The sequence below is a fragment of the Macrobrachium rosenbergii genome, chromosome 45 (genome assembly GCF_040412425.1).
Source record: "Macrobrachium rosenbergii isolate ZJJX-2024 chromosome 45, ASM4041242v1, whole genome shotgun sequence".
NCBI classification, from domain to species: domain Eukaryota; kingdom Metazoa; phylum Arthropoda; class Malacostraca; order Decapoda; family Palaemonidae; genus Macrobrachium; species Macrobrachium rosenbergii.
Window position 1 is genome coordinate 34155708 of NC_089785.1, and position 21384 is coordinate 34177091.

A 21384-nucleotide genomic window follows, 5' to 3' on the forward strand; every position below is an offset into this window, starting at 1 on the left:
TAAAATTGAGGTTGAATGTATTAGGTCTAACTCAGACATTGTTGTTACTTGGATATTTTTTTCCACAAAGAATCTCCAAGTCTGTCGCCTTGAACCAACTGCAGCACAGTTGCCTATCTTTTTAACATTTATTGTATTAGTAAATTTGTTCTGACAGAATTTTATTTTGTCAGTTTTATATTGTTTGTGACCTGATCATGATCTAATGGCATATTTAAAAAAATTTTTATTTACAGATACTGTATGTATACAGTATATTGAATTAGACAATGCATTCCAGTTGAATCAGCAGTTATTTTCTTGGGATAACCTTTGATCTGTGAGAAATCTTGAAACAAGGGAAGTCATCTCAGTTAGGGAAACCATAGATGTAGGGTCAGGTTAAGTTACTGGTCCAGGACGGTGCTCCCCTTAGTTAGGTTATTGTGCACCTGTAAGTGTCACTCATTTTCACTTACAAACTGTGATCACAGTTTCTAAGAAGCTCCAGTTGATGTTTTTGTGGGACGGTTGTCGATTTTCCTGAATTGTGACTATCATGAAATGCTATATCAAATCAACATAAAAAAAAAACATATTTTTTGTACAGAACAGGAGCATGACACTCATTCTTTACAGTATTTATGTTTATAAAAGTGGATTTTTAATTTTTTTTTTTTTAATTTCCCACCCAAAAAATGAAGATACATGATTCTAGTCATGTTTTTGACATTGGCTTGCAGTATATATAACAGAACCATGTTTTCATAGTGAAAACTTTTTAACACTAATGCAGCATTGAGGAATTCTGTAGTTTGGGCCTGTTAATTTATGGTTCAAACTTCTTGGAAAATTTTCATGAAAAATTTTCCAAAAAAAAATTTATATTTGCTGAAGTGCTTACTCTTTGCTTTATGTAGCAGGCTTTAGGCAGTACTGAATATCTTGAATTGACTTTTTTTTTATTCTTGGATGAATTCTTTTTTTTTTTATTTCCTCGTGTAATTATGGTCTTAGCCTATATGGTTTTGGCTCTAATTTCTTTATTTCTGTTTCATTGATGTAATATAATATTTAGGGGCTTTTAGAAGATAGCTCCACCTGCCCTTTGTGGAATTCGGCAATAGGAAATATTTTTGTTTACACATTTTCACCATTACAGCTTGATACATGCTTCACTTCAGATATTTTATCTGTTTATTAATTTGGTATTCATAGTTCCCAATATTCCATCAGTTTTTTGTAATTTACATATTACCCACGCATTACTGTACAGGCATCAGAATGCAGTGTGTAGTCAAAGTAACTAAATACAATTATTTTACCTCGGCCAAGCCTCACCTTTCCCGTAAAACATTGTCCTTGTCCCCTACTTGAGTGTTAGCTACAAAAATCCATTACTGTGACACTACCTGTCACATACAGTGTATAGTGAAGTAATGACCTAATACCATAAGTATGGTGTTGCCAACATTAATACAGTCACTTTCCATCCAGTGCAGTATTCTGCTGCATATCTGCAAGGCCTCTTGCTCTAATATTCCTTCTGTTAATGCTAGGTCATGTCCTGCAGAAATTAACAAGGGCCTCAATGTTTTTTTCTACTTCATTATCGCTTCCTCAATAACTGTACCATGATGAGAAAAATACTTATTGCTAATCTCTCATGACTATGAGCAGTTTAATCAAATTCTTTTTTTACATTTGCCATTGCCTTTGTTCTAGATCTTGAATTGCAAAATGGCTTGTATTTCAACCAACCTCTACTCCATTTTTATACTCAGATTCCAAATTCGTCTTTACTGGCCCTTTAGTTTTTTCCTGATTTTATCAAAAATAGTTTGATCATGTTTTATTGAGTGGATCATGTTTTATTGAGTGGTCTTGCATTGAATGTTGCAGCTGGGCAGGTTTTGATAAATGTAAGTTATGGTGTTCAAATGGTCTAGTCCTTAGCACATGTGTTACTGATCATCGTTAGGCTTCCAACTGTGGCTTGATTTGACTTGCTGAGACCAGGTTTGGACGGACCTATTTTGGGGAGGGTAGTAATTTGGAGAAAATGTTGTTTTTAGAACAAGTCGTTATTTTCAGTTCTATTGAGAGTGCTAGATTTCGTAATAAAATATCTTTTACATTTTTTGTGTATTTTTATTATTTTTATACTGATACTTTTATGGTTGTAATGTGTGTGAAACCATCCGTCAAGAATGTATGGACGAGTGAATGTTTCATAAAAAAAAGTATATATTTTTTAAGGACAAATGGTTTTCTGTGGCATTGATGAGCATAGTCATTGCAGCTCCAGCTTGCATAAACCAATCAAGCAAACAAATGAAGCATTTCGATACACTGTATTGCGTACAAGTATGGCTGGTAAATTTTATTGTGGTTTTACATTTAGCTGGCCTTATGCCATCGCATTCTTTTATCTTTGGAGCACGCCGAACTGAATATTTTAGCAAATATTGCATTATGTATCAATGAAAAATTTACAGTTAGAAATTATTAACATTACGAGTTCAGATCGTTAAAAAAAAAGAGTGGAACTGATTTATTATACGAGTACAAGCAGAAGAAGAAACTTGTTACCGAACTGACACATGCGAATATAAGGAAGACTCGCCAGTGAAAAGAATATGCCGATAAATAGTAAAGAGAAAACAGTTTTTGATATTATTGGAAAGCGTAGTAACCAAGTTTCAGAATCTTGTCTATATATTTTGGGAGTTGAATGATTCACTCAATCAGCATGATTTATACTTTATGTCGGACTCTGCGAATGCTAAGCACGTGAGTATTTAGACAAGTGCCATAGAAATAAGGAATTTATGACACGTATACCGGATTGGTGCTTGAAAATGTGCTTACTGGTGTGTTTAACTGCCAGATGCATGATAATCGTTATTCGATCATTATATATATATATATATATATATATATATATATATATATATATAGTATATATATATATATATATATATATATGTGTGTGTGTGTGTGTGTGTATGTATATATTATTTATTATATATTAAAATCATACAATAAAATGGTGTATTGTGTGTCGTCAACAGAAATGGTATCTTAATTGCTGCTTGGAACTGTTATCACCGATACTCGAGTGTGTATTTTACCGGTCACGGTAATTACAAGAGTATTGGTGATTACAGATCCAAGCAGAAATTACATACATTTCCGTTGATGACACAATACACGATTTTAATGTATGATTATTATAACAGTAAAAAAAACTCTTAGAATACAGTACATTATTTTCTGTTGGTCTGAGAGTTCCTTTGTTCGTCGACGGAAGAAGAAAATAATTTTTTCTTTATTAAGTTTGGGTGTGCAATTTGACCCATGAATATGGCGTGATAGTGAACACAGTTCTAGAAAGAAAGACTGTATTGAGGAATACAGTCTCTTAAGTTGGAATTAGGATAGCTATAGAACCACGTTACTTTAACGGAAGGACAATTCGACTCTATTCTCTTCGCTCGGTCTATTCTGAATGCAAAAAACGAGTGTCCACGCTACGGAACAGGGAGGAAAATAATAGGAATTAAAGTGCCATTAAGAATGATTGGGTTAATGGCTTGGGTAATGAGTTGACATAATTGCTGTCTTCTCACTCGACCAAACAAAAAGATTGAGATACATTCTCCCGCAGAGTGTCTTCTGTTTGCGCTGGGAACTTGAATCTAGGTCTAATGGCGGCATTGTTGAATGCTCTGTTGATCGGAGTTGCAATGGGATTTTACTTTTAAATCTGTCGGCCTGTGGTGAAAATATACACTGCGTGCTTGTATATACATATGTACGTGTGAATGTATACAACATTTGATGTATCAATATACGTAAATATGTAGGCTACGTTTATTTGTTTGAACTTCATATACACTAGCATATTGTTTTCAGTAACAGTTTTGTTCGTAAGTGTTTACTAATTGTTCACAAAGATGCCAGTTACTGCTTAAAAAACAGATTGCAATGTGCTGCAAGACATTTGTTACCCTTTCCTAAGCACTGTTTCCCGACGAAATAACGTTGTGGAATAGCCATAACATTCACAGGAAATGAACCTACTAAGGTAGGTCGCAAGTAGATGAATAATATTGCCGAGAACTTGCTCAAGTGGAGTCGTTATGGGGCTTACAGAAAATACATATTTGTTCTCAAGAATTTAATCATATATTTTTATTTTATGGGATATTTTATTATTTATTGGCCTTATTTCGAGGGATATGTTGTATATTTAATTCTCATATGCAGTAAATCTTTTTCATTTTCGCGTGGGAAATCTGTTTTGTAGTTCTTTGGGTCAGTAATTATAGAATAAAAAGAAAATATACCCTATTGTATATCAGTGCCCATAGAAGGGGTAATTGCTATGAAGATACTTCTCCAGTTAATCGTAAATGCTGCGGAACCCCTTGACAACGACTTGCCTGAAAGATGATTGATTCATTATTAATTTTTAAATTTTCTCTAATATTCTCCAGATTCAAAGCATGCTCTCTCTCTCTCTCTCTCTCTCTCTCTCTCTCTCTCTCTCTCTCTCTCTCTCTCTCTCTTTCTCTCTCTCTCTCTCTCTCTCTCTCTCTCTCTCTCTCTCTCTCTCTCTCATCTGTTTTTGGGGTACGAAAGGACAGAATTAATCGCCATTAAACAGAATTGAATACGCCAACAGAAGTCAGTCTCCCTCTCTCATCTGGATTGGGCTACGTAAGGGCATTAAATAAACTCAAGGAATTGAATACACCCACAGAAGTTTATATTTGTTGTTGTTGTTGTTCTTCTTCTTCTTCTTCTCCTTCTTCGTTTTTAGTTGGTCCAGTTGCGCAAGCTACCGGTTTACTCCTCGCCCGGATTCCAAGAGGCCCATGCCTCCCCCCTTTACGTAAAAATGTGTCGTTGCAAGTGACGTAGTTCGGTACGCACGAGACTTGACCCAGAAGCTTGGGGAGGATGCTAAGTACAAGAGAATCTCTCTCTCTCTCTCTCTCTCTCTCTCTCTCTCTCTCTCTCTCTCTCTCCTTTCGTAGTTACGAAGTTGTTTTAGCAACTACGAGTCACAACCGGATTGCTGCTAGGATTGAGAAGTACGTAACTGTTGTGTTGTTAGCTTTTATGTAGGTGATGTTACTAGTTACGTGATTTAAACGTTTATAAATGTATCATTCTAGAAATATATTTAATATCTAAATGTCGCTACTTGATATTGGAGAGTAATTATGCCACGTGTAGTGTTTGTGTTGACAAACATACGTATTCATACATACACAGTAAGTAACACAAGTCAATTTATTAAAATGCACGCGCTGATATTCGTGTTGTGGGAGACATTCTGTATAATGTATGAATGACTGGAGTTCCCGGATGAAGTCATGGAATTAAACGTTCGCAGAAATCACAGATGAACGCTTGCGGATAAAAGCGCTCTCGTGCGCGAGTAATAGCGAAACGGGTTTTGTATACTGCACGTCATGTGTGCACTTTAGCCTTACACGTGGATATGTGTGTGTGTGTGTGTGTGTATGTGCATGTGCGGAGCGACGGAGAAAGTTGTAATTTGAAGCTAATGTGACTTGCACATTTATTTCGGTAAGAGTGCAGTGTTTTCATTTTCCATTGCTACCTTGAAATATGAATAAAGGAATATTTGTGTGCGTGTGTGTGATGTGAGGGTTTATATAAACATTTTTGTGAACTGCATAGTTTTCCAGTCGAATTTGACTCGAGAAAATTTCTCTGTAGCTGAGGATTTTTTTTCACAAGTACTTTCTCTTTTGGTAACTGGTATTCAACTGAGGGATCTTATATTTTCTTTTACGTAACCAAACATCAATGAGAGACTCATAAATTAATAAAAAGCACAAAATCAAGGCGTAATCCACCAAAATCCGGCGGTAAACTGTCTATCTGGCAACTTGCTCGTGAGCCTAGAGCTTCTGGGTGGGAAAAGAGAATCTTACCTTGAGGTTTTTTGGTACGGTTTGGTGTTGGTGGCCCTTTTGTGGGCCTTTTGTGGCCCTTGGTGGCCGTGGAAAAAGGCGTTGCAATGACCCGTGGCTGCAGCAAGAGCATGGTTGTGTACTGTGCTTGTGTTTCGCGTCCAGATTTCCTGGGAAAGAGGAGGGAGTGTGGACTTGGGTTCTAGTGATTGCAGTTCACCTGTGCTGTACGGGGACAGTTTTCTATGTGAAATTTGCATTTTTTGATGGAAAAATTTGCACAGCAGTTTCAGAGTAGATTGTTAATGAGTGAAAATATGCTTTTAATAGTTAAGTGACAGCTAATTAAAAAATGCAAGTGAAGAACGCAGTAAAAAACTGTAGGAAGACGAAATTGTGTTTGTGGATACTCTTGTTTCTGGTAAGGAATGTACATAACTTTTATGGCACTGTATAAAATCTGTATATTTTTACTCATGCCTCTCTCTCTCTCTCTCTCTCTCTCTCTCTCTCTCTCTCTCTCTCTCTCTCTCTCTCTCTCTCTCTCTCTCTCTCTCTGCTTGTGACATCCATCAGCACAGTGTTAGTGGAAAATCCACCTTTTGCTTGGAAAACCCAAACCCATTTCCTAATATGTATATGCTGTATACACACACACACACACACACACACACACACACACACACACACACACATATATATATATATATATATATATATATATATATGTATATATATATATATATTAGGAAATGAGTCTGGGGTTTTCCAAACAAAAGGTGGATTTTCCACTTACACTGTGCTGATAAATGTCTAAGCATGTACTGTATATATATATATATATATATATATATATATATATATATATATATATATATATATATATATATATATATATATATATATATATATATGCTGTAACAAACTGTGCCATCGAGGCTTCATATATATATATATATATATATATATATATATATATATATATATATATATATATATATATATATATATATATATATATATATATATATATATATATATATATATATATATATATATATATATATATATATATATATATATATATATATATATGAAGCCTCGATGGCACAGTCGATTACAGCAGCAGCTCGACTTCGTAGAGGTCTGTGGTGCGGGTTCAAACCTGCGGCCGACTGATCAGAGAGGTGGACACTTTGCTATCCATGTAGACACCCTGGGATTATGTATGTAATCAACGGATAGGTTTGCTTAAAAAGCAAATGGGTGTTACAGACTAAATACACACACAAAACAAAGCCACTCCAACATCTTCTAAAAGACATAACAAACATCTCACACGTCTCGAACTCTCGACCTACCAGCGCAACAACTTCTCGCTGCTGGGAGAAAGGGCGTTGGGTCTGGTATGATACATGTACCATACGCTACCGGGGTCTAAGCGATGTCAGGCAGGGCAGCCGATCGAGACTACGTTCTACCCCCAAAGCCAAATCAAAAGTCCCTCAAAAGAAGGCATCATGCTTACCCCATACAAAAATAGGAAAAAAAGCACGTTAAAAGAAGAAGAAGATATATATATATATATATATATATATATATATATATATATATATATATATATATATATATATATATATATATATATGCTGCCATGCTTCTATGATATTTAGGCACTTCATTTTCAAAACTTTTTGTATTTTAATTTATCCAGCACATTTTGGGTCATCCTCTCCATTCCCCGCCTAAAACATATGAATTATGCACTTCACAAGCCCATTATTTTTCATTCTCTCTACATTACCAAACCATCTCAAAGTCAATCTAATCCACCCTTTGACCCATGCTAACTATTTTCCATTTTTTAATTCATCACATTTCTCAACTTTTCGGTTCTTTTGCTGTAGATATAATGCAAACTATTGTCTCATTAATTTCAACCTTTTGTCATTAGGCTTAATAATCGATACACAGACAAAAGTACGCACACTTGTTATGTCAGTGAGTTAGCGATCCAAGGTTGGGAAAGGGCTGCATTTGAACTTAGGCCTGCTTCCTGAAAAACCCATTGTAACTCATCTGACCTTAACGGTGAATTATGTACCTGATAGCCAGTCAGCTGTGGTGGGTTTCTGCCAGGTGGAAAAGAGATTGGGGCTGCCAGCTTCATCCAAAGAATACTTCATCTTTATAGTCAATAAGACTTATTATAATTTCCAATTTTGTGCTACAAAAATTCCCACGCCATGGAAGTTTACAAATGAAGTTCCTGCTCTTGCTCGAGCGATTGGCCAGTAGTATAGATTAGCACAGTAAGGGAAATGTGCATAGTGTCGAGCAATTGACACACTCCAGCTGAAGCAGGATTAAATAGGCTGTTATTGGGAAGGATGTTTCCAAGGTTTAGAGTCTATGGATTATATATCTTTCTTTTTCTTCTTTACAGGCTTATGGGCAACTTGACTTCTTGAAGATGCCAGCAAACCACTCGGATAGTGGTGGGGGTGGAGGTGGAGGTGGTATGGAGCCGGCAGCTGCTGTCAACAGCTCGTTCGTGGTTGGGGACAACCCGGATCCAGGCGACATAGCCTTCTCTAATCTTTATCCAGCTGTGATTGAGTGCTTTGTCATCATTTTCTGCGGGTGAGTTGAGATTTGCAGTGATACGTAGTTTTCTTGTGTTTGAGAATAGTTGAGCCTTGTGTTGCCTGCCTGTATAACAGCTCTGAACCAAAGATGGGTACACAAATGTTGACTCATCTTGTGAAAATTTAAGCTTGATTTTAGAATGAACCTTAGTGAACTCAGATCTGCATGATGCCTTATGCAGAATATCTTACATAGTACTGTCAGAGAAAAAACAAGATAGTTACCTTGCTCTTTTATTTAATATCACATTAAGAAGATATGGGTTGTCTTATTATGTAAATATATGTTCATTGGCTGTCATCAGATTTGCAACAAAATATTATTATAAATTATATTGTTATAAATCATATTGTATATTTTGTTTTGTAATGATACGGTATGAAAAAGTGTTTGTTGCACTCATATTTGTAACATCTTTGTTTTGCAGGTATCTAGCAGGACGATGCAACCTTATATCTCAGACAGAGTCAAAGGGTTTGAGTACCTTTGTTGGAACGTTTTCTCTGCCATCGTTAATTTTCTTGTCAATGGCAAAACTTGATTTCAGGTAGGTTGAATGTAGTGTTTTATAAGTTTTTTATGGTTCAGTGAAAATGCAGTTAATGCAAACCTGAGAAAATATAAATTATTCCTTAATTGTTTAAACAATTCAGAAGACTGGAAATAAATTTCTTACAAACAGGTTGACAGGGTTATGCATGTGATGGATTCTGTCTCTCTATTCCATTATTGCATTTTCTGCCTGAGTCTCCATTAGGTCTTGTCTTCGTCTTTGCTCTCGCCTCATGATCTTCCAAGCATTCCTAATAGCTTTCATCTTGGTCCTTCTGTATCTACTACTCTGACAAACTGCTCTCTTCTTCTTCACATTACATATCAAGACTAACTCAGTCATTGAAATGTCAACCTGACCATCTCAGTCTTTGAGATCTCAGCCTCTTTTAAACAACTAAGACAGTCGACCCCAGCGATTCGCGGGCAGTAGGAACTGCAACCACCAGTGAATAGCTAAAAATGCTTATAACTGCCTGTTTTAATAGTTCAAACACCAAAAAAAACCCTCTTAAAATACTTATAACTGCTTATTTTAATAGTTTTATCATAAAAAATGTATTTAGTCACAAAAATATGAAAATACAGTAATTAGCGAATATTTTCCATGAATAAATGTGGATATACGTTCCACAGAAAAATCAGTGAATCAGTGAAATCATGAATCCTGAACCATGACTAGGTGGGGGTCCACTAATAATCTGAATTGGTTGTTAACACATGGTCTTTAGGATAATGCACCTAACAGTGACTGTCTTTGTTAGCATTCCTTTGTAGCTTCCTCCTTTAGGTTAACAACAGTGGAGTTAGTGCTGACTCTTGATGAATGCAGACTTCTATTTCACTATGGTGAGAAAACTCTTGACTGACAAGATTTGTTTTGTATGTACTGAAACCTTTTGACTCCAGCATTGTTTTGTATTTACCGCACCTGTTTTTCTTTTTCAGCTCAGTAAATTGGCTCTTCCTTCTGTCAATATGCATATCCAAGTCAATAGTCTTCGTTTTGGTTGTACTGGTCACATTACTTGTCTACAGACCAGTTGATTTTGGAAAGGCTGGCCTCTTTGCCATATTCTGCACTCAGAGTAATGATTTTGCTCTTGGATATCCTATAAGTAAGTACAGTATACTGTATATTTCATGTTTTAATTTTGATTGTTTTCTAGATGAAAACAGTTATGTACCGCCTAATATACTGTTGATCGCATTGCGTTTTTAAGAATTAATTTCCTTGTAAGATGGTGATTCAGGCTTTGTTATTTTTGTTATTTGAAGGGCATAACATGCCTACTTTTCAGTCAAGTTTAGCTCCAGGTTTTTGTGGTATATGTGCTACAGTTTATATCTTCTGGGTCATCCCAGATGCATGTTAGTTGTCTTTGGGTAAATATATCAAAAGAATCTGAAATAAAAGTCTGCATTCATTTAGAGATATTGACTGATTAGATATTGTTCTTGCATCTGTGACAAATCAAGTGAAAGAAATATACTAGATTTTACCACTGTTTATGGTACCATTCTAGTCAAAGATATTGGTTACATATACTATTACAGTATAAATAATTGCAAGATAAGAAACTAACTTTATAATGTTCTGCTCCTAACAGTTGCTGCATTGTATGGTAAAACTCACCCAGAATTTGCCTCATACCTCTACTTAGTGGCACCCATATCTCTCGTCTTCCTCAACCCTATAGGATTTATATTTATGGAGGTAAGCAGTTGTGTTATAAAGGCCTCGCTCCCTACTGAAAGTATCTGTGTGATAATCAATTTAACGAGTCACATTTTGAGATAATGTAAGGGTCTTTGGTTAAAAGTGGACATAGTGTTAGAATTAGTTAATTAATTTTTGGCAGATGGAGTTTACAGTCATCAGTGATGCAGTGATTCTCTAAGAATGTACAAAAATGAAACTTCATGCTTTAAAAGTTTTAGAAATTCTGGGAAAGTGATCTAAATAAACACAGAGTATATGACATGCACCAGTAATAATGGCTACTTCCTCATTCAGGGGCAGTGCTTAAGGTGTGCCTTACCAGATGCTTTATAGGGCATGCTAAGAGTCCTTTTTTCATCCATTATATGTACTTTTATTCCTCTTGGCTGTTAAACTTCTGTAACTTGAACATTTTCCAATTTTTTCCCACTTCTAAAAGTACAGTATTATATGTAATAGTAGAGCAACAATGCTCTGTATTCTAGGCTGGTAGCTTTACCATGGTGTGGTTTTGGCTCAGCATACTTTGTTAAGACTATGTCCTCTACATATATTATTAAGAATGTTTTTCTTTCAGAATTATACTAAGTTTTTAATAATTACAGTTTGTCGTTTTTTGTTTCCTCTATTTAGATTGGAAAACGCCACAGAAATGGAGATGACTCCAGCGAAGGCTTTAGCCCGTCAGCTGGGAGCAAAGACTTAGGGTGTCGAATGGTCCTGTACATTCTGAGAGATGTGCTGTTAAATCCCATTGTTCTTATGACAGCACTGGGGATTGTAGGAAATTTCATCTTTGAACATAATCTCCCAAACATCTTGGGTGGTATCCTGAAAGTAAGTTTTCAGATGAGTTATGTTTTCTTATGAGAAATTACCTTTTTTTTTGTGAATGTTAGCATCTGTAATCTTTTAATACTTAAGTGTAATTACGATGTCGCATGTTTGCATTTAGTACTTAACATCAAGAAAAGGTGTTCATATTGTAGTTGTTTCCTGTTGAAATGAAAAACTATGTGATACAGTACTACTAGAAAAACTTTGCAGATTTTTGTGAGGTTGGTATAGCAACCCCCTGAGAATACATACATAATTAACACTTGTTTTTGTAATATGAGTAGGGTAGTTTATGCCTCTGTGTTACTCTAGAGGTAGCAATATGAATGTTAATTAAAATATTTCGAGAGAGAGCTATACGTGCTCATTATAAAATTCCAGTGGAATTTTTATTTATTTATTTATAAATCTGTGGAAACAACCAAACATAAATTATTTAGATCAGATTGGACAGCTTTGAGTTGCAGAATTTGCAACTGATATTAATGCACATTGCCCCATGTGGTATCCAAGTTGCTATGATTTAGGGTCACTGATAAAACTATGAAACAATAGAAAAGCAAAACAGCTCATTATGAATAAAATAATCGTGTGGAATAAGTCTTATGTGAAAATCATTGGAAAATTTAAAGCTATTTTATGATTATGACAGTGATCACTACTGAGAGAGATACTGTATATACTACTTGAGTATTATTACTTATCTACCTCAGAGAGACCAAATTTGCTGTTAATTCACTATTAATCAAGTTAACTATTTGGAGCCTTTCTAATGGTGTTCCCACACTTTGTTTTAGGTTATGGGGCAAGCTTTTTCTGCATCAGCCCTATTTCTACTTGGTTTGAGGATGGTTGGCAAGGTGCAAACTCTTAAAGGTGCTGGATTGGTTGTACCAGGAATTCTGATTGCAACAAAGACGTAAGTAGTGTTTTTTTTATTATGTGTATTGTAAGAAAATTTAATGCAGCAATTCAGGCACATTTGATGATTTTCTTTAATTGATTTTAGGGCATTGCTTGCTTATATAGAAATAGTGATTTGAATGATGCAGACACTAATTATTTGTCAAAGAAAACTTTTTCATTATGCCAGAGAATATTTGGGCAATGGTAGAAAAGATGGGGAGGTAGTGAGTATGAAATTATGCTAGAAGAAAATCGAAATATAAGTAATGCAGAAATTAGCTTTTAAAAATTACAGTAATTACAAAAAATGTAGTGGTGACAGAAATATACAATATTCAAATTCTGTATACTTGAAGTGGGTAGAGAAATATATACGATAGTTACTGTGAAATAGAATATATATGATAGTTACTGTGACGAGTGGGTTCTTAGTGCGTATATCACAAATAGGAGACCCAGAAGGAGAGAAACAAAAATTTTGTGAGTTGATGAGTGGGTATTAAGGATGTGACAGAAAGGCATGACGTTGTAGAAGGGAACCATTAGGGAGAAGCAGTTGTGAAATCCTGCCTGAGCCAGTGTTTTAAAACGCCTGGAGGAAATTGAAAACTTACAGGGTTATAAGCAGAGACAACATCAAAGAAAGAGTTGCATTGTTATATCAATCGAGGTGTAAGAATCCCAATACACATTGCTACAAGCTAAGTTAATATTGTAGTGGTGGAAAGGAAGATGATTAAGACTTAAAAGTAAAATATGTAAACGGAGATGAAGAACTCAAAGGCTAATTAGAACAAGAAGTAGAATTAAAAAAGGCAGCAGTGTTCAGTGTGATATTGAAGACAGCTATAGAGAGGGACATTGTGGTGAAACCAAGATTTTTAGAGGACAAAAAGAAGAATAAATCTTCAAGCTGCGAGGGAGGATAGGCAAAGAGAGGACAGAGTAAATCTTATGTGAGGAGAGAAGGACAGTCGAGAAGTAGTTGATAATAGGAAAGAGGAAGATAGGGAGAAATAGATTTGGAAGCGAGTGAAGCAATAGGAAAAAAGCTAAAGGTTCATTTTACTATAAAGTATAAAGATAAAAATTTCTGTTGCCTACACTTGTCAAAGGGAGTAAAAGGTTTGTTTTAAGAAGGGACTATATACAAGTAGATAAATAGTTTATTTTTCTCTTATCGCTATTGAAATTAACAGATGTGTGTTTTTGGGTAACCCTCAGCAGCACTTGCTGGCTTACATGTAAATATCTGTGGTAATTGGGTAACTTTTTTCATCAGCAGCTGGCCTGTAAAATTGTTTACAAGTATAACTCTTGTTCTACTTACTTCATAATATGGAAACTTAAATACATCCTAAAACATCTCGCTTGCCATGCAGAATTGCATCCCTTTTGCCTTAGTTCATTTTTGAGTTGTAGACGTTGAACTGAACTTCTTACAACTTTAAAATATCCATTTGATTTATTATTAAATTACTTTGATTGAGTTTCTTTCAGTCACCATTGCTTCTGTACTGATTTTCAACTTTATCTTATTGCAGGTTGATTCTCCCTCTAGTTACACGGGAAGTTGTGAGTCTTTTACATCCTGGAAATAATGCCAATGAAACTGCAGATTATAGTAATTACGGATTCTTGTATGGAACTTTCCCTACTGCGCCCGGAGTCTTCGTATTCGCCTCGCAGTATAACCTCGCTATTGATCTGGTAAGTTTCTTGTACTTAGTCCATGTCTTGTCTTGTTTTACCCAGAAGAAAGTACATTTCTTATGTATTCTTTGAAGAATACAGTACGTTGATTTCTGTAAATCAGTACCTTTACAAAGTTATAAGGAAGTTCTTTCACTTATATATATCCATATATGTGTGTATATCAGCACTGTATGTCAAGAATAAAGTGAAAAGAACTTTAGGACACTTGGCAGATGTGTACATTGAGTGTGTGACCTCGAAACAAATTTTGTTTTAGGAAAATTTGATCATTTTTGCAAATTGGAAACCATATCAGCTTGAGGCATTTTCATTAACTGATTATTTAATTTATCATGTAAACGGTAATAACTTTGTTAGGTAATTAAAATCAGTGGCACCTTTGACTCTACAGCTTTATTAGTCCAAAAATGGTACGAAGGCCTTAAAAAATTAGTTTTAAACTAATGGAGGTGTAATGTAGATTTGTATGTTTATTATTATTTTGATGTAAACATTAGACTCCTGGTGCAGACACTTTATTAATTACTAATTTAGATTTCCCAAACATCCCTCCTTCTAGTTACATTTTCTTGAGTATTAAATAACAGTGGTGTTTACCATTTGAATGAGCTCTCAGTTAAACAGTTTTTTTGTATATGTCATATAGTGTCCTAATCCTCTCAATTTTCCTCTTCTGTTTTCTGAAATGGGTATTTTGTTGTGTGAAAGGCTGTTATGCAAGTTCATGGCTTTTAAGCAGTACTTTGTTAGAGAGAATAAAGTGAAGCAAGGATCTAAGCTTGAAGCTTACAGTAACATATTCTGCGCTCATGCCCAACTTGTGTTTTGGAGATTCAGGTCTATTATGAATTATAATGCCCATACTAATGCTTGCACAAGATTTTTCAGTTAAAGTCTACTGTAATGGTTTACGTTTGCAGATTGCAAGTGCAATGGTAGCCTGTACGTTCCTGTCAGCTCCTTTGATGTTTGTGTCGGCCAAGATGGTAACTCTAGTCAGGATCAATCCTCTGGACTATGTAAAGGAGTTAGAATCCATATTATTTAATGTCAGCATCATTGGCCTCATATGCACTGTAAGTACTGTTTTTATTTTTCATTTATTTGTGATTTTTTTTAATGCAGGTTTTTGTTATTAATTAGGCTCTTCATTATTCAATTTTTAAATGGCTACAACTGAGTGGTCAAAGTATTACTGTATGAATATATATATATGAGTATACTGTATCTCCAAGAAGATATGTATTTGAGTCCAAAAATTGAGTACATTAGTACTGGATTTTAGATTTGGTCATATGTGGAAATCAATAGGAAAATGCATTACAGTACACTTTTGATAATTTATGAACTTGATGATGTAAAAATCTTTCAGGTATGGGTTATCGCCGTCTTTATTTTAAGCCGCAAATGGCGTAAAGTCCCACACTTTGTCACTCTGTGTTTGGCTGTATCACAAGTCATCGCCTGCCTAGGTAATATTGAAATTATTTTGCTTACTTGAACTGACTTGTAATCTTTGTCAATAAGACAGATATACAATTAAATTGTCTGAACTTTTAACTATCTTTCTTTTTTATTCACCATATTCATAGTGACATTCTTTATTACAGAAGGCTGTCATAGGTTTATGAAAAGACTGAAAAAATTGCAAAGGCCTCCATGAATTGCTTGTTATGAGAAATAATGTTCCTGCTTAAGTTTTTACCTTCCATTTCGGGTTGGCATACGTAAAAAGTTTTTTCATAGCTGATGATGTTGGCTTGATGTTTATTAATTTTAATTGTGTATTCACTTTACGACCTACATTTTTCAATCCAAACTGCATGTGATCTAAATTTATATTGTAATATTCTTGTGATTTTCAGGGGCACTAATGTGGTCCGTCCAAGAGTGCAACCACACGTGGAAGTTATATTTACAGTTCATTCTTTTCTCGTGGGGCGTATTCTCATCTAGATTATGGACGGCTATTTTAGCCATCGTTCTATTCCTCCTTCGATGGCGTTCTCTTTGCTTTGTGTTAAGGCTCCGCCCATTTCTGGCTCTTATAGGTTGGGGGTAAGTACAGTTGTACTGTATGCACTTTGAGGTGACTTCACTCGGGTACACTTTTTGTCATCTTGTAGCATCTTGTAATGTCTGCACAGTGGTTGAATATATATTACAAAATTTAAATCGTGTTTGTGTTTGTGCAACGTCACTTTAACTAAAATATCACTTCAACTTTGCACCAGATAGGAAAAGTATTGGCTACTTGATGCAGTGGGCAGGAGCAAGATGCTAAGTACTCTAGTAGCATTAATTAATTTTACTAGACCACGAAGTTAAAGTACATAATGATGACAAATAGCTTCTAGACACCAAATGAGCAATTTAACTAATAGCCATTAAGGCTTGAGAAATTTTGCTTGGTTCTGAAAGCTTTCAAGGATGAGATCAGGGTTCACACAGTAGCTTTGATACCAGGAGACATGTCAGTTATAGCGTAGCCTAAGAATTCTCAGATTTGGTATTAATGCCTTAGAGCATTGATTGAAGTAAATACTTTTGTTCTTTTTATTTTAAATATTGTAAGGTAACTATCATATATTGCTGTATATGCAAAGACCTCCAATTATTCTTGATGTATCAGCAAGCTAAATTTAGGATGATTCATACAATGAGACAAGCAAAATATTTTTTCTATTTTTTATTTTTAGTCTGGATAATGGGTCTGTATGCAGTAATAAATTATTTATGTTCTTGTTGTTTACAGAGTCCCTGGAATTCTGGTTCTGGTACTAATTCTCATAGTCCAGCAGGAAACTGACGTCGCAAATAAGCATGACCCCAATTTCCAGTACGGCACAGCTCAAGCTATTGTTGCATTACTCTTGTTGTGGTTTAGTCTTTTTAGTAAGTACACTTTAAAAGCTCATAATAATTTCATAGATTCTCAAAGTAATGTGGTTTTATAGAGGTTTCTTTTTATTTCTTTCCATGGGCCATTCTGAAACTGCCCCTCATTGCTCTATACCCCTTGATATTACCTTGACTTAGTTGATGACTTTGGGAAGATTAGAGATGATCTGGCACAGAATAAAATACATGGCTCATTGGTGGCAACAAGGGTTCTTTTCTTCTGATTCAGATCAATGTGGATCTAAATAGATTACTGTATAGGAGGAAAACCATGGGGAGAGAGGGGAAAAAAACAATTTGAGGAAAATCTAATTTAGCCTGGCTTGTTATAGTCATTATTTTCAGTAAAATTGTGACTTTCTCACTGGAAAACAACTGTGTAGATGACTCATATGATAGTTTTGTTGTGTTAGTGCAACATCCATTAGACAAGAACAAACATTTAGGTAGACACACCAGCTGAAAGTGAAAAACAGCAAAAGCTGCAAGGAATTATGGCTGTAAAATGAAATGCACATGCACCATAAATGTTTTAACCATACTTGAGCAGTAATGTTTTATAGGGTACTATTAAATGTTTCAGAAAATTGAAAGATCACAATGTTACTGAAGCTAGAAGTATAAAGAAAGAGAGAGAGAGAGAGAGATAACAAACTTCCCTGTTTTCAGACATTCTGATTCTTAATTGGGAGGGACCTTCTAATTTAGAAATGATAAACTTCAGGGAGCTTAAATTTATATGAGTTAATAAGTTTATCTTATTTGGTGTATTACCAACAAATGAATGAAAAGTGAATACAGTATTGCTAATCTGTTTCATTACTGCGTAAGATCCATGAAAATCAAATTGAAGATTTAGGGAATTCAAATTTTATTTTGTTCTTCAAAGTATGAAAACAGGAATCCAAGTAAAGTTGGTTAATATTTTCTTTATGTGAAAATGCTTTCTTTATTTTGCAAGAAGTGCTTTTGAGATATATTTTTTGAGCATGTTTTTCTGTTTGCAGCAACCATGGTGTGCTTGATACTACATCAGCGGCACGAGAAACGATATGCACAGTATGAATCGCTTTTGAACCTCGATGACTCTGAAGACCCAAGGTCTCGTACTCCAAGAGGGTCACCTCGGTCGTCCACAACAGAAGCTCCAAGATTCAGTAAGTGTGATTCACCCAAAAAAGGAATGTGCTCAATACTAGGGCTCTTGTTGTTAGGGCCCTTTCATCTATCCTGGCTTTTCGTCAGCTGATGCTTTTTACCATCTATAGAGCAGGTACCGGGTGTGGTCATAATGTCTGCTTCAGTTTTTCCTTTGTCTGAAAATTCTTGTAAACTATTTTTTCTCCAGTTTCCTTTCTTGCTATTCTGTGATTAAATCTTCATCCATACTGTAGTATATGAATAACGACGATCATCTTTTCCTCGCCTTTTCACCTAATGCTCTGGGGATGCCTTCTTCACGTTCATCATGGCTACGTATGTCTTGGTTATTGGGATTACCATAGTCATCTTGCTTTTCCTTATATCGCTTCATCATATATCTGGCACTGAGAGCAGTTTTACCTGAATTTATTGCTCTATGCCCCTTGTTTTCTTTCATTACAAATCTGTTGCTTATAGAAGTGCCTAATGTCTTGTGATCCTTTCATTGCAAAATCTTTCAGCACAAAAGCACTCATTTTGTACCTGCCCTTGCAACTCGTCATATTTTTTTTAATAACCTGGTAGATTGACATAATAATAATGTAAACATGGTACTACACTTCTTTATTACTCATGATTCTGAAAGGGGATATGAAGTGACTTAATAATAATAATAATAGCAGGTGAACTTAGTGACCTGTTTATAGCTATTTCCTTAAAAATTGTAAGGAACACATTGGTATCGTATTACAGTGTAAGCATTTCCTGAATCCTATCAGGCGTGAAACATGAGTAAAACATGACAAAGAGTCATATATATGTCTAAGCTACATTTTTGTGTACAGGTATTGCCCTACTTACATTGGGGTTAGGTTCCGAAAAACCTATCTTTTGTTGGAAAAATCGTATCTCGAATGTAGCCTAGCCTACACTGGGGTAATCAGTACCATCTATACATGGTAGCCTAGCCTACACTACACAGTATACTCTATACATATACAGTATAGTAATTATTATTGTCAGCTAATTCTGCAGGTTCAATGCAAATTGACTTATGATAATTCAATATAAAGAGAAAGTAAATAACAAACAAGGCTTAGCCTACACTATAGTGTATTGTATACGTATATGGTAGCCTAGCCTACATTACACTGTACTCTGTATTCACAGATTAACATTGTATTATACAAACATCAACATAACGAATGTGCATCTTTTCCATGGATCTTTTAAAAGGTTATGCTTTACTACACTCTGTATCCAATAATATTGTATATATTCTCATATTGCTTTTGTATTATAAATTGCGATCAATGTTTTGGTTTGGAAATCGATTACACGGTAAGTTTATTTCGCCGCATTTAACTCAGTTCAGAGCGCTTTTCTTGCTTTTAGTTGGCGTTAATGAATCTCTAGATACTTTATTTATATGGGGCAAGGATATTTTTCTTTATACGAAGGGTTTTTAAGTCGACATATGACTTAAATACTTCTCATTGTGAAATTAATTTAGCTATGTTTTTCATTAATAGATGACGTTGGCGCCTGGCCGTTTGGGGCATGTTTGTTTTGTGTAAAAAAAATCAAGATTCCGTTCACTATTTTCTCTTTATTTCATCATAATATGAGCTTTACGTATTTATCTTTTGTTAGCGTGAAAACAGCAGTAATATGTGTTCATTCATGCCCAGTAGTTTTGATTAAAATACTTTCTCTCCAATTTTATTTACTGTCGAGTTGCATCCATGTTGCTGATGCACGATAATTTATTGTCATTAGCAGCTTGAACATTGTTTTCCCAGCTTCAGCTACAACTTGCAGCTTAAATTTAGCAGCATATTTCCTAGCCGATCTTTTCTCCAAAGCGAATAAGGGTAAAATGTAAAAATGTATCAGTCCTGTTGTACTTAACGTCACTTGTAACATAACTGCGGCAATTGTTTACTACCGTACGATGGTTGAAATACAAGCAAAAGAGTTGTTGTTATCTGATTCGGTTATTAGTAAAACAACAGTTTCTTGCTCAGTTGTTTATGGCTGTATGCATTTACGCAAGAGTATAATGTTACTAACAATACTTTTATCATTCTCTTCTACTTTTTTAACTAGAAGATGGAATAAAGAGATGGAGGAAAAGAAGTTGGTCTATTGTAATTGGTCTCTCTCGCTGCCTGATTGTACGCTGCTGCCTGCACCCGCACAAAATTTTAAAATATTTTCTAAATATTGTCATATCGATATTAATTGCTAACCCCATCGAAAAATCGAATTATCGCAACTCGAGCACTACCTGTACTGTTATTACCAAAAGCATTCATATTGTTAAATTAAACCATATTTATATCATAATTTTTTTCCAGATTCTAATGGTTTGCTGAATTCGTTATCATCTAATTCTATCATTGAGGAGTCGAGCGCGCCTGAAAATCCTGATGGAAATGATGACTCGGTCTCCTCTGACAGTGACAGGTGAGTTGATTTGTCTTTAAGAAAGCATAGTGGGCCAGTTGTCTTGTTAGTGTACAGCACATCATTGCTGATTGTTAAGTTTAATTAAAAATATTAAATATTAGAAATATAAAAATATTCAGTATGAAAGTAATATTAACAATCATGGTAATGGCTTTCAAAATGTTTTGACAATTTTCAACATTTAAGTAATAATGGTAGTACAGTACTAATGTCATTATCTATTAGAATTTTTTATCAGTTGTGTGTTACGAGCAAACTTTCTATGAAATATGTACTTTATGACTTTTGCAGCTTGTTTAGTCCCCATGATGAATTAAGTATGGGGAGTCGCTATAGGTGCGAGGGTCGCCGTAAGGAGAACACAACAGAAATCATCCAGCGATATGCTTCGACGTCACAGCTCACAGAACCTCTGGAGACGACGATTGTCCGGGATCGAGATGACGAATTCCAAATGATGAGGCACATTGTGCTTTTGCTCTTCCTTTGTGGCTCAATGATTGTGGTAAGTGGAACTGCATTTGGAAAACAGATTACATTTTAGGCAGTGGT

The 21384-nt window shown here is 35.1% G+C and overlaps 1 protein-coding gene across 6 annotated transcripts in view; it reads left to right on the forward strand.

Annotated features, from left to right (window-relative positions):
• Nucleotides 1-21384, forward strand: part of anchor (integral membrane protein GPR155 homolog anchor) — a 76579-nt gene that overhangs the window by 49486 nt on the left and 5709 nt on the right. For 5 of the 6 annotated variants that reach the window (XM_067089036.1, XM_067089037.1, XM_067089040.1 and 2 more), the window contains 14 exons: nt 8380-8576; nt 9010-9129; nt 10083-10252; nt 10745-10851; nt 11491-11694; nt 12492-12613; nt 14145-14310; nt 15237-15392; nt 15689-15788; nt 16182-16374; nt 17072-17211; nt 18225-18374; nt 20721-20829; nt 21124-21337. In XM_067089036.1, coding sequence (XP_066945137.1) covers nt 8380-8576; nt 9010-9129; nt 10083-10252; nt 10745-10851; nt 11491-11694; nt 12492-12613; nt 14145-14310; nt 15237-15392; nt 15689-15788; nt 16182-16374; nt 17072-17211; nt 18225-18374; nt 20721-20829; nt 21124-21337 — 2148 coding nt within the window. Of the gene's footprint in view, nt 1-5952; nt 6355-8379; nt 8577-9009; nt 9130-10082; nt 10253-10744; nt 10852-11490; nt 11695-12491; nt 12614-14144; nt 14311-15236; nt 15393-15688; nt 15789-16181; nt 16375-17071; nt 17212-18224; nt 18375-20720; nt 20830-21123; nt 21338-21384 lie in introns of those variants that run through there. The other variant, XM_067089039.1, reaches the window with a different exon arrangement.